This window comes from Rosa chinensis, chromosome 7, assembly GCF_002994745.2.
Source record: "Rosa chinensis cultivar Old Blush chromosome 7, RchiOBHm-V2, whole genome shotgun sequence".
Taxonomy (NCBI): domain Eukaryota; kingdom Viridiplantae; phylum Streptophyta; class Magnoliopsida; order Rosales; family Rosaceae; genus Rosa; species Rosa chinensis.
This window is the reverse complement of record NC_037094.1, coordinates 6,417,055-6,430,651: the sequence shown is the minus strand read 5'-3', so window position 1 is coordinate 6,430,651 and position 13,597 is coordinate 6,417,055. Positions and strand designations below refer to the sequence as shown.

Genomic DNA, 13,597 nt, shown 5'->3' with positions numbered 1-13,597 from the left:
AAACATTGTTCAATAAATTTATTTACCAAATGATATATCCCTCTCCAAATTTGCAAGGTAAAGAAGAATTATAAGGCCAAACTACAAGGGTAAGCACAAGACTACTGGTGCAAAAAAGGAGCACCCTCATTTATTAACAAAAGAGCTCGAGCTATTAAAACCACCATCGAGCCACCGCTAAACCAATCATCCATCCAATCATGAGATTTTGATCCAATCAAGAAGGTGGTCTCCCTCCGTAGGCCCAGCCACACCCCCGCCGGTCCCCCACCCTCTCCTCCGCCGCGGGGGCCCCCCACCCCCTCCAGGAAACAAACAAAAGCCTCCCTTGGCCCGACCCGATACCCAATGATATTCAAGCACGCAAAGCAAAGTACCCGACAGAGAATGTCGTCTCCCTATTCTTAATTTCTTATACCATACACAATTTACAAAACCTTTTTGCGAATTAATTCTCTTAATATATGAGTGCTAATTATTATTCACCTGAGAATCTATCATAATTTAATTATCTATGGATAATGGGTTTCACATGAATTCGACTCCTAATTATAAGCTTGGAATTTCAAAAGTTTTATAGTGGAGGTGGAGGGCAACCAAACTCAACAAATATTCTTCACCTCTTGTAGATATATAGGTCAAGCCCTTGATGCAGTCCTGTTGTAATTATTGCGATGATTAGTACATAAATTGAAAACATTAACGTTTAGTCTCATTCTTCCTATTCTTGCTTATTGACCAAGATAGCATGAGTAACTAGCTACATATGCATCATAGTTTCAATTTTCAATGTGGTGAAGTTTTTTATTTTTTTATCTCACAGAGGAAGAACACCATATACATCATTCAACATTGTGAGTGGAGAAAAATGACTGAATCAATAGCTAGCTAGTTAGTTTCTTTCATGAGAAGTGAATAATGGGCGGGAGATGATTGTGCATGTCCGATCTACCAATTAGACAATAAGAAAATGGGGTTAGACAAATACTACTTACGCATGATGTTTTTAATTTTCGATCTAACGACTTATTTTTATCAGAAATTTGATATAAAAGAATTTAATTTAAAACTGTGAACGTCATTCACTATAGTGAACAATAAAACATGACTAAATCTATTATAAGTAGATATTTTTTATAAACAATAAATCTTTGACGAAACAGTAGTGTCAATGTCACGTGACATGTTTAACGCACCGATGATTAGACAAATATTACTGCCTCATTACAATACTACCGGAACACACATACTACATCACTTGATACGCCTGCATACAAAGATTGTTTAACGCACCAATGATCAGACAAATATTACTGTCTCATTACAATACTTTTTTTTTTTTTTATAAGAAAAGTTTAGGTAAGAGAGAAACTTCCCTACACTACCAGGACCAGGGCAAACTAACTACCTTAACCCAACATGCAGGGGCGGATCCAACCACGGGCTTGGTAGGGCTCAAGCCCTACCGGGCTTTTTGGGCCCAAAAAAAAATTAGGTATATACATATGTTTTTTTTTTTTGTACCGCGACTTGGAGTCTTGGAGCACAGAGGCGCAGAGCAGTCCGACTCAGCCGCCCGGCGATCTGCAAAAGTGCAAGGCTAGAAGCCTAGAACCAGCACCCATCTCGAGTAGTCCGGTCTCCGAGCTCCCCACCGCCACCAGCCCACCAGCAACCCATCTGGGCCGTCTGGCTGTCTCCGTGGTATCTCACCATCTCTCTCTCCCTAGTTCTGATTTCTGAAGTTCTGAGTTTTTATTAGTAAATAATCGATTTCCTGATTTCCATTTGATGATTGATCTTGTGAAGTTGTGATTCTTGTCTTCCATTTAATCTATATCACTATATGTCTATATCAGTTCTGAGTTCTTGTTGGTTTTTAAGTTTTATAGTTGAAAACTTGAAAATTGAAATGGGTAATGGCCAATGGTTTCGATTTCGGTTGGTGCTACTGTCCTACTGATGTTGATGGTATAATTGCTAAATTGCTGATTTGCAGAAATGATATAATTGCTTGGCCTATGGAGTATGGAGTATGGAGTATGGATACTGATTAACTGATGGTGACATGGTGTATTGATGTTGATGAGTTGATGTTGATTACTTGATTTTAATAAAGGTAATGGTACTGATTGAGTGATTGGGTTGTTAGAAATGGGTTTGATAACTTGGTTTCCGTTTAATGTTGATTTCTTCTTCAATTGCAGTTTGTAACTTTGTATGATTTATCATTCATGAGGAGAAGGCCTCAGACCTCAGAAGCAGAGGGCTACAATTCGTTTGAGAAAGCTTGAAAAAAAATAGAGGTAATGACATTGCTCACATAATTGTAATTTTAGGTGTTACATATATGTGAATTATAATTAGATCGGAGGGGTAAGGCTCATTATGTCCCCCCCCCCCGACTAGGTGTATCATTTTTTCTATTAATACAATTCTCTCGCACCGTCAAGATTCTCTACTATTTTTTTTCTTCACTTTGTTACGAAATCCAAGCCCCACTGAAGGTGGAATCCTGGATCCGCCCCTGCCAACATGACTTACGAAACTAGCCAGTGTCCCAACATAGCCCATTGGTATGGAATTATGCAGGACATTTTCTGCATTGTCCACCAAATGAGATTGTTAGTAGCGGATGTCGAACTTATGTGAGTTCACACCTCAAGTCCGCCCTTACCAACTGAACAAACTCTCATTGGCTCTCATTACACTACTACCGGAACACGCATATTACATCACTTAATACGCTCGCATACAAAGACGCATCACGGATCTTGGGGTCCGACTCTGAAACATATACAATGTACAGTCCTCATGAGCCATTTTCACTTGTGGTACAGAGACACATCAACCCTTATCATCACTGACGAAAAGCCTCCATGGACCATCACTTCACTTGGGTATCGAAACCACAATTCTCTTCCTCCTCCTCCTTGACCCGGGCACGTGGCGGCCCGGAAAAGACATTGATTGACGCGTCAATCAGATGGCCGTCGTTTTGAGAGGGGAGCCCCTGCCGGCGATGCGGGGAACAACTAGCCGGACGGTTTCAGATGCTTTTCTTTTTACTTCTATTTCTCGCCACTGTGGTTCCGTCAGTGGCGGTCTGCCTCTGAGGAGGGGAGGGACCGTCCCCATGTGGTCCCCACCGGGTCCTGTCCCTGCCACGTCATGTACCATGCTGGGTAGAATGATGACTCTTGTCAGGCATGATGATGCTCCGTGACGTCACCGCTCTGGCTTTTGTCCATTCGTCTTTAACCTCCTCTCTCGCTCGTGAAAGCCCATTAATCAATTGACTAAATTAATTAGAGTTATTGGGCTCGTCATTGAGGCCCATAATTTTTCTTGATGTCCAAAAGGGTTACTATCTCATTCTCCAAAAAAAAAAAAAAAAAAAAAAAAAAAAGGTACTCTCTGGAATAGTGGATGACAACTTTACAGAGTTAAGAATTCACGGCGATGTCTACTGTTCTGGCCAATTCCGAAGCGGCTCCGACGTAGCTACATCGTGTTAACTTGAGTAGAATGGTTTTTGCTTCGTTAGGTACTTCCAAGCGTTGAATAAAATCCACTATACTTTCCTTGGTAACGACTGCTCGTCCTCCGGTGAGTACCTTAAATTTTTCATAGGGCTTGGGGACACCATATCTTTGCACTACCGTCTCTAACTCTTTGACGAGAGCTCCGGAATAGAGCTTCAAGTAGTCCTCAATCGGGCAATCTATATCGACCACCTCGAGTCTTGATATTAGATCGAGTGTGTTTTTGTAGGTGACAAGAGAATGCTCTAATCTTGACCCCATGTTCCTCAAAAGAGTTGAAATAGGTAACTTCCTGCTCAGGGAACACAGATTGCCACTGGCCGCACCAATGTTAATGCCTCCACTAGTCTTGTTTATTTGCTTAAAACAACCCATAGACATGTAGCCTTCAACGTCTCCATCAAAGTCCGTCAATATCTTGTTGAACTGGTTAACGCCATGAACAAATTCTGCCACATAATCATAAGCTCTGATCCGGGTAACATAGGGATTAAAACTCAAACCCAGAGATGTTACAAACTGTTCAGCAACTTGAGGCCAATTAATACCAGGATATGCAACATGATAAGCACTGTAATTTCCAACCTCACCTCCGAGATTCCCCATTAGCTCCAGCTGCGAAATCTCTTTCCGTTCTCTGCTTAATCTCACAGCAAAACTTGCCATTTCTTTCCCCAAAGTTGTAAACGCAACAGGCTACAAGATAGTAAAGGAGGATTAAACCACAAAACATTACCGCTAAAATAGCAAGAATGAAATGATTCGAGGCAAATTCAAGAAGCAACTATTTACCTGTCCATGAGTGGAAGAGAGAATAGGAATATGAGCAGTGTTCTTAGCAATGCCACATATTGCATGAATCAAATCATCCATGGCAGGAAATATGACATTGTCCATGGTTCCTTTTAGGATTAGTGCATGGGCAAGATTGTTGACCTCCTCAGATGTGCAAGCAAAATTAAAAAATCCAACCACCTTCAATAAAAAAGAGAAGCGTTGATATATTATATGAGGCTCGCTCTTTCCCTCAAAACAATGTAAATGAAAAGTGAGGCTCAGTTAACCTTAGCTATTTCTGGATGTGATTCACATCTCTGTTTCATGAACCGCTCCACCGCAGCTACACCGTCGTTTGCCACTTTCTCAAGGTTCTTTACTTCAAATGCATCATCGATGTTAAATCCATCAATTATTTCTTGCAAATAAGATTGAGCAGATTTACTAAACCTAGGTACCTCTGTCACTTCAGGAATTTCTGAAAGCAGTAACAACCATTTGATCTTAACTAGAACACGGAAGTAGATTAGACCATACTCACTCATATAAGGAGCCAAGTCCTTGAATTTACCCGTACACAGAACATCCAATTGTGGCCCAGGGGTTGCACTGATCTTGGTGTTTCTTATAGCTGCTTTAACTCCCCTGTCTACCATTTTAGCGAATTTAACATCTTCTTCAACATAGCTATGTGGGGTTAGCTTTGACAAAATGCTCTTATGATCTTTAGGTAATTCCAAGCCTTCAATAAACTTTCTTACACTCTTTTTGGTAACCCTTCTCCCCGCTGTTAGTTCTTTAAGCTTCTCATAGGTCTCTGCAGGAACACCATATCTTCGAATTACAGCTTGTACTGCTTCAGCAAGTACCTCCCAAGAGTGATTCAACTCCTCACTCACGAGAGCTTCATCAATCTGAATCTTTGCTATATTCTTAAGTGTACTCTTGTAGGCAAGAGCAGAACATACTAATCCTGTACTCATGTTCCTTCGAATACTAGAATCAGTCAAGTCTTCCAGAAAACGAGATCTAGGCAACAAACTAATCAGGTAGGAAAGAGCTTCTCTAGCTGCACCAAGAGTTGCTTCACTATAATGAAAATTTATATACTCACTTTGCTTGAAGTAACCAAAATGTAAGTAGTCCCACATATCTTTATCAAAGTCGATCAATATACTGTTGAATCGGTTAATAGCATTGAAAAGTTTTGGCATGTAGTCGTAAGTCTCGGCCTCAGTAACATAAGGATTGAAACTCACTCCAAGAGAAGTCACGAATTCCTCAGCAATTTGCGGCCAATTAATATGAGGATATGTAACATAATGAGCATTGGAACTTCCTACAGCACCAGGAAACTTCCCCATTATCTTCACTTGAGAAAGTTTGTGCTTCTGTATGCCTAGCCTGACAGCAAAATTGGCCATTTCCTTCCCCAAAGTTGTGGGTGAGACCGTGTTTCCGTCCCTGCGAGAAAGAATTGGAATGGAAGCATTGTCCCTTGACATGGTAGACATTGCCTTGATCAGATCGTCCATGACAGGAAATATAACATTGTTCATAGCATCTTTTAACATTAACGTATGCGCAAGACTGTTGATGTCCTCTGATGTGCAAGCAAAATGAAAAGTATCGAGCACCTACAGTGGGTAAGTAATTTTACACAATTTCTTAGAAAGATTGAAGCAAAAACATTAATAATAAGATGGATATGAAATGTTCACGAAGTTAGTTTATCTTTGCCTTGCATTTTCAGATTCTAAATCGTTCATTACATATTTTATTCCTTTCAAGATCATTTTTACAAAAAATCAATGAAATTGAGAGTCTTGTGTGTATCCAATTGTATCAACCAAATGAACGGTTGTAAGATCAATACGAACTACCCATTTATTTCTTAAAAATGGATGGATAAATGGTCTTCAAATTGATTGATTTTGAATAAAGTGATTGTAACAGAGCGGTTAGGAATATGAATGTTAAATGTTACCCAAAAAAGGGGGTGAATGAGCAGGTTAAGAATTGTCCCAAGGAGCGGGTTGTTTCAGAATTAAGTGAATGAAGCAAGTCTCAACCTTAGCTATCTCTGGTCTTGATCTGCATCTCAGCTTCAAGAAGTATTCCACTGCTTTAACATGATCATGGTTTGTTTTTTTCTCCAACCTCTCTGTCATTTCTATGGCTTCCACCATGCAAAATCGATCAATAATTCCTTGTAAGTAACACTGAGCATGCTCACTGAAACTAGGTACGTCTCTGAATTCTGGGATCTCTGAAAGTTTCAACAACCATTTGACCTGACAAGTAGTAATATCCAAATTTTAATAAACACTTTGACAGAAAACAACAATCGAGATCACAATAAACCGAGACTTGTGAAAAATGTACTGCAGCAATACCTGAACTAGAATTCTGTAGTAGATCATCGCATATTCACCCGTTGAAGAAGATAGTTCACCGAATTTCATGACCTTGGCATAACTTGCGTCTGTCCGCAGATGCATACTATTCCCGATCGCCCATGAAAAGTTGAAATCTTCAGCATCAGTGTCCCTTAGGGCACAAATTCCTCTGCCAAAGGAAGACAAAGCATCACGTGAATGAAGATACAAGCTTGAGGTTGGTCTTTGATATTTGGGTGGCATAACACTAGAAGATGATCCCATGTCCATGAAAAATCGAAAGGAGTTGAGGTCGACAATAGAGTTGGGACACTTGGAACTCATCATGTTTCTCCGGTTTGGAAACTGAAGTACGTTTAGCCGGAGATGAAGAAGGAGCAGCTCGTGTGATTAAGATTCAAGGCTGAAATATATATATATATATATATATATATATATATATTGGCAAGTTAAAGGCATTTTATTTTCAACTATTATATCTAGCTAGATCCTAGAATAGTTGATGAAGGATTCTTTGGTCAATCAGCATGGTGAATGAAGAATTTTTCTAGTCAAAACAGTTTACAATTTCAATCCTTATTGATGATACGGTTTCAAAATTGGTATTGCATTTCCGGGTATTTCTCTAAGATTCCTATCTGATTAAAGAAGTCATATCTCAATCAATCTCGAAACAATTTTGATAAACGTGACAAACCCTAAACCCGCAACTTTGTTTTCAAAATCTTAATTTCAAGAGCAACTTAAACTTGTTTATAAACTGCAACTCTAGCAACTTGTTTATAAACTATTTTTAAATAATGTCGACCATTTCCATTATACACTCCCCATCAACGTTAACTCGATTCCCTTGCATCTTTCGCACGAAACCTCACCCCATAATTCATCATCAACGATTCACCACCCGCTCTGCCGCTGGTCGTCGGCAGCTCAACCTATCGGTGCAATCTTCCTCCACCGCCTCGCCGGTGTACGTCACGCTACCTTTAGCTGAGCTCAATGTCTACGCGGACCCTGTGGGCACGGTGGGCAGGCGCGAGTTCACGGTTGAGTCACTTGGGATACTTGCAGAAGCAGGAGTTGAAGGCGTGGTCATGGATGTGTGGTGGGGCCTGGTCGAGAGGGATCAGCCTAGGGTTTATCATTGGGAACCCTTTTTGGAGATGGCCGAGCTGGTTCAGCGCAGCGGATTGAAGATTCGGGTCGTGCTGGCGTTTCACGAGGGTTATCCTCATACTCAAAGTTGCGCAGAAAAGTAAGTGCATGTCGAAAGGTCAGTGTATATGTATATACTGTGCATATATATATATATATATATATATATATAGAGAGAGAGAGAGAGAGAGAGAGAGAGAGAGAGAGAGACGGTTGATGCATGATTGAAATCTAAGCATGCATGTATGTTTGTTGTTAGGGTCAGCCTTCCTCTATGGATACTTGAAGAGTTCTATAAAAATCGTGATTTGGTATGTGCTGAAAGACATGGATGGCATAAAGAAGAATACATTTCGCTCGGGTGTGATACCCTTCCTGTTTTACGGGGGCGTTCACCACTCGAAGCATATGCAGATTTCATGAGGAGCTTCAGAGACAATTTCAGACCTTTTCTAGGTCTTGTTATAACAGTGAGTGGTTATACATATTATACAATTTCCCTTATGTATGCCATAGACAAAAAGTACATACATAATAAATCAATGCAAAACCTCTTCTTGCAGGGAATTCAAGTTGGTATGGGTCCTGAAGGTGAATTAAGATATCCTTCTTCTGATTTCCAGGATTTGTTATTGGGTCGTGCCGGAAAGTTTCATTGCTATGATAAGGTACTTGGGAAAAAATAGTTGATTATATGAATCGAATGAGGTCTTTCCTACACTATCCATCTACTGAGTACGCTAATGTACGTACGTTATTTTGTTTTCAATTCCATGACCAGTATATGGTTGCGTCTCTCAAAGAACACGCCAGAGAGGTCGGAATGCCTGAATGGGGAAATGTGTATCGTGTTGCAGAACAATTGCAATTTGCCGAAAATGGTAATGATTCTTGGAATACGCCGTACGGTGCATTTTTGCTTGAATGGTACTCTGGAATGTTGCTTATGCACGGAGAAAGGATATGCGAGCAAGCTGAGGCCATTTTCTCGGGAACAAATGTTACCATGTCAGCAAAACTAGCAGGGCACTATTGCCATTACCTCACTCAGTCTCATGTTTCGGAGCTGACTGCTGGCTATTACAACACTTCAACAAGAGATGGATACTTGCCGTTTGCTCGCATGTTTGCTAGGTATGGACATCGTGTAGTCATGTTATTTAATCCCAGCTGTTATACATTTAGTTTGTTCATTCCTTAATTAATAGGCAAACTATGTCTCTTAGGCATGGGTTTGCGTTATGCTGCTCCTGTTTTGACTTGAAAGATGAGATGGAAAGGTATCCCACCAGTAGTCCAGAAGGTCTTCTCAAACAGATGCTCTCGGCTGCTAGGGTTTGTGGTATTCCCGTGGAAGGTGAAACTTCTGCATCCCTTTGCAATGGGAGAATAATATCGTTGAAACAAGTGGTAACAATGTCCAAGCATTACTTATCTGGACTGGAAAACCCCTCCTTCTCATTCAAGCTCAGGGCCACCAAGGAGGAGTTGTTTAATTCACCAAAATATTGGGCTATGTTTACTGATTTTGTCAGCCAAATGTCTAATGTCAATGATTAAGTATTGAGCCAAAGTTGGTTTCATTTCTCCTCCATTCCCCTTCTAATATCAGTTTTAATGCTCGGATGTTATGCCTAGTATGGTGATTAACGAGTTTATCAGCGAAGTAAGAACTGTGGTCAGTTTTAAGAGTTCCTTTACTTTTGCACATAACCTATATTCTCTGAGTTGTATATGTTGCGGAACCACACCCATGTTGCTGCCATGGACCGGGTAATTGACATCCTGATATATAGCTTCATTTGGGGATTGATGGATCCACTTGATAAAGAAATTAAACATAACACGAGTGCTGATCTTTAAAAGACAAATATGTCTCTCAATATTCAACTACAGATATCTCATTCAGACCCAAAAGAAAACTACAGATATCTCATTCAGACCCAAAAAAGCAAACTACAGATATCTCATTCAGACCCAAAAAAGCAAACTACAGATATCTCATTAGAAAAGTTCAAACAAGGAAAGACCGTACCACCATAGCAAAGCCCTAGACCATTACCTAGTAGGACCCCAATTAATCCTGTTTGCCCGAAACCGCATTTCAGAAAACAGACTCTGGAAATCACTGACCTGCTCTTCATCAGCAATGGACAGCAGCTCGAGGAATTTTCCCAGTGGGAAACAGTTCAACTCCCGCAGCTTTAGCCCGTTCAGAGCAAATGACATGATCACCATTCTTCTTCTCATAAACTGATTAGTAGAATCCATCTCAAAGAAAATCTTCGCCGACCCTCTCCCGTAATAGGCCTTGATCCGATGCTTATCCTTATAGGTGAGCATTTCACGGAACTCTTCAGGGTGTTGGACCGGGGCTAGTCTGCGGGTCCAGTCGACCAGTAGTTTTTCCCTTTCGACTTCTCCCTGACCTGGCCAAGGACGTTTGGCAAAAGCATCCACCAAGAATTGAATCGGTTGCCTCTGCAACAGCTTCTCACCCAACTCTTTGTCAGAAATCTCCTCCGACCCAATTTCTGCCTCCCCTGGAGCCTTTGAGTCAGCTTGGTTGACGTCCTTTGAGTCGACCGGTTTCTTCTTGAACTTGTCGACGTCCTTGCTCGCCTCCGAGTCAGCCTTTCCCTTGCTCGGCGGCTACGACTCAACTTCTGCCCCGACTGGAGCCTTTGAGTCGACCGGTTTCTTCTCGGCCTGGTTGACCTCCGAGTCAGCCTTTCCCTTGCTCGGCGGCTCCGACTTGGAGTGGTCATCATCCTCTGGTGTTCTTTTGGCTGAGAATCGGAAGTGCTGTTTTTGGTGGAGGGAAGAAACGGATGAGTAGTTGGGAGCCTTTACCAGGCGGGAGAGATATGGGGAAGAGGGCTTAGGGGTTGGAGGTCTTCTGCAAGACAAAGCAGAGAAAGGGATGGTAAGGATGGGAAGAGAGGCCATGAGAAGGAGGAGTTGATAATTGAGAAATGTGAAAAAACTGAGGGATTCTCTTCCTGGGAATGCAAATACTTATAGCTGGCTGTGTGTGCTGTACGTGAGGTGCTCTGGTTTCGTTTTACATTTGAGTGGGATAAAGCAGAGCACCCACGCTCAGTACGGTTAGTTTTGTCCGGACGTTTCACGTTGGAAGTGAGGAAATAACCCTAATATCAGCTTAGTTAATTTGTTGCCTCTATTTAAATTGCAACCTGCTTTTAAGTTCTTAAGCTCCTTACAAGTATATGTGGATCAATCCGTCACCACAAGTTACTACGATTTAGAGTACGTATTTAGTTTTTTTTTACTGGTTTATCATGCCATGCTGTGTTTAAATCAACTTGTTGTCTTTTATAGTTACCGATCCAATTTCGTTGACATATGAATTTTTTTCTTTTTACCTCCGGTTACTTTGATCAAGGTAATATGGCTTGCATAGGAAGACTCCAGAAAAGAAGTGGAGCTAGGCACCAAAATGAAAGTTTGGATGGAAAGAATAATACTTTATCTCTTAGTTCACCCTGCTTTGTTTCACGTACATTGATTTTATTTTTGAGTATAAAGGAGTTTAGCAGAATATTAATTGTTTTATTTGAGTTGTTCTACATTCATAATAACAAATTGGAATATTTTCGCTTCCATTTGATTGTTAGGATCTCACAAGGAGAATCACCTCACATATTGCCACCTAAAAAGGGTTTCACATAAAATGCTTGAAAGATATAGAATCGAAAAATGCTGCAAAACGAGAGAATGTAAGTAAAATGTGCACTGAATTCCAACAAAATGTAAAGCTGAAAAGGAGTCCCAAGGACACAAATTTGATGCGGGTAATGACTATCACTGAAGCCTGAAAATGGTTCGCAATCAGTGGTGAAACTAGAGATGAATTTTTGAATAATACTGATGAAGATTTTGAACGATCATGTGAATGTAGTAAAAACTGCTATTTAGAAATTCATGAAATTTGAAGCAATGATATGTCATTATAAGGAACAGGTGCCCTAATGTTTACAATCATCTGTTTCTAATTTTTCAACATTCAAGCTCCTCCACGATACATAAATATTTCACTTTAATACTTGAAAACTGCCAAGTAATCTATAGAGATTAAACCATATTAAGATTCAGATAAAAGATTTATATATGCAGCAAGCTAGTAATATCATACCTGCATATATATATATATATATATATATATATATTTTTTTTTTTTTTCATTTTTTGGTCAAAATTTTTTGCTTGATGGACAGGGTCTTGCTCCCTCCAACTGCATGTGGGTCCCACTGTTTGAAACAGACAAAACTAACTTCCTTATCAAATTGATACCATATGAAACAAGGTCATCAGGGGCTACACCGGCCTGCAGAGACCAGGGTAAAGCGATCGACCAGAGACCTGAGAATTATATCGTCGTCTTACTAGGACACTATCTCTCTCTCATTTGTCCCGCTCTATATTCATAATTTAAATTTTTTCTCATGAACCAACCACTTATGGGCTATGGCTGTTGTGGTACGGTGTTTATAAATTATAACTAGACATTTCCCAGCTATAGCGGTGCAACCTCATACAAGTACGGTGTTGATTATGCCCCATTTTTGTTCACTCTTGGGAGGGGATTATGTTAGAAACACCCATTTTTGTTCAAATGTACAATTAGTCAAGCATGGACCATCATTATCAAAATTTTGCAGTTAAAAGAAATTAAAATGTAAAGAAATTTGAATGAAAGAAAGTGTGCAAACTACAAACACAATGTTTATATATAAGGTATAAATAATGACTTGATAATTTCTGATCTTTCTAATTACTAGGAATTTGGGAGCTTGGGACCCAAATGGTATCCATAGGAATATGTAGCATTGGAAAACATTGATAGCAAAATCCCTTTGGCTCTGTTTAGAAAATTCAGAATTAAAAAAATCTTGGCACTTGGTTGCAACTTGCATGTGCCCGAACAAAACCCATAACCCACCAAACAGGTTGTAGCAAAAGAGATGCCAACCAGAGGTACCGGTAAGTAATGTATGAACTAGTGCACAAATTCTGCACCAAATTCTCATCAAGAGAGCACTAACAAGACTGTTTTAGAAAAGAAAAGCAAAGTCATTCCACATATAGAAAATACTCTCTAGGAACAAAACCCATAGCCCACCAAACATAATATAGCAGAAGACATGCCAACCAGAGGTAAATGATGTGAGGGTTTATACATCACGCATCACGGGATAGTTCTGAGTTTTATGGGTTATGGGTGATGTATGAACTAATGCATAACTTCTGCACTAAAATTTCATCAAGAAGGCACTAATAAGACTGGGTATTAGAAATGAATAGCAAAGTCATTCCACATATATATAGGAGATACTCCCTGGGAACAGAACCCATAATCCACCAAACCTACTGTAGCAGAAAAGATTCCAACCAAAGGTATTAGAAAATAATGTGAGGGTTTAACGCATCACGGGATAGTTTTGAATCTTGTGGACCCTGGGTGATGTATAAATTAGGGCATAACTACTGCCCCAAAATTTCATCAAGAAAGCACTAAGAGCATCTCCAATGAAGTAGTTAAAATGCTTGTGTCAAATTCAAATTTGAAGGTTGACGTGTCAATGTTATTTTTGCTACACTCCTTCTCCAATGGATTGGTCAAATAATAAGAGTATTTTATTTTTTTAATTGTTTTAATTACTTGTTCAAAAAAAAAAATTGTATTATTTACAAACACAT

The 13,597-nt window shown here is 39.9% G+C and overlaps 2 protein-coding genes across 3 annotated transcripts; one reads left to right on the top strand and one right to left on the bottom strand.

Moving 5' to 3' along the window:
* Positions 1-3,421: 3,421 nt before the first annotated feature.
* On the bottom strand, positions 3,422-7,088 carry LOC112177309. Of its 2 annotated transcripts, XM_040512105.1 has the most exons (6): positions 6,719-7,088; positions 6,395-6,616; positions 4,610-5,959; positions 4,338-4,520; positions 4,136-4,241; positions 3,422-3,994 (listed from the first exon to the last, which is right to left on the bottom strand). In XM_040512105.1, exons 1-6 carry the CDS (start codon positions 7,046-7,048, stop codon positions 3,447-3,449), a joined length of 2,739 nt encoding a protein of 912 aa, XP_040368039.1. In that variant the 5' UTR covers positions 7,049-7,088; the 3' UTR covers positions 3,422-3,446. The 2 variants fall into 2 exon arrangements, with proteins under 2 accessions (XP_040368039.1, XP_024171377.2); XM_024315609.2 differs by having other exon boundaries at positions 3,422-4,241.
* A 343-nt stretch (positions 7,089-7,431) lies between these two features.
* LOC112177308 (beta-amylase 3, chloroplastic-like) lies at positions 7,432-9,508 on the top strand. The gene is made up of 5 exons (XM_040510049.1): positions 7,432-7,976; positions 8,136-8,346; positions 8,440-8,544; positions 8,658-9,010; positions 9,103-9,508. The coding sequence occupies exons 1-5, from the start codon at positions 7,522-7,524 to the stop codon at positions 9,434-9,436; spliced, it is 1,458 nt and encodes a 485-aa protein (XP_040365983.1). The 5' UTR covers positions 7,432-7,521; the 3' UTR covers positions 9,437-9,508.
* The last annotated feature ends 4,089 nt before the right edge of the window (positions 9,509-13,597 follow it).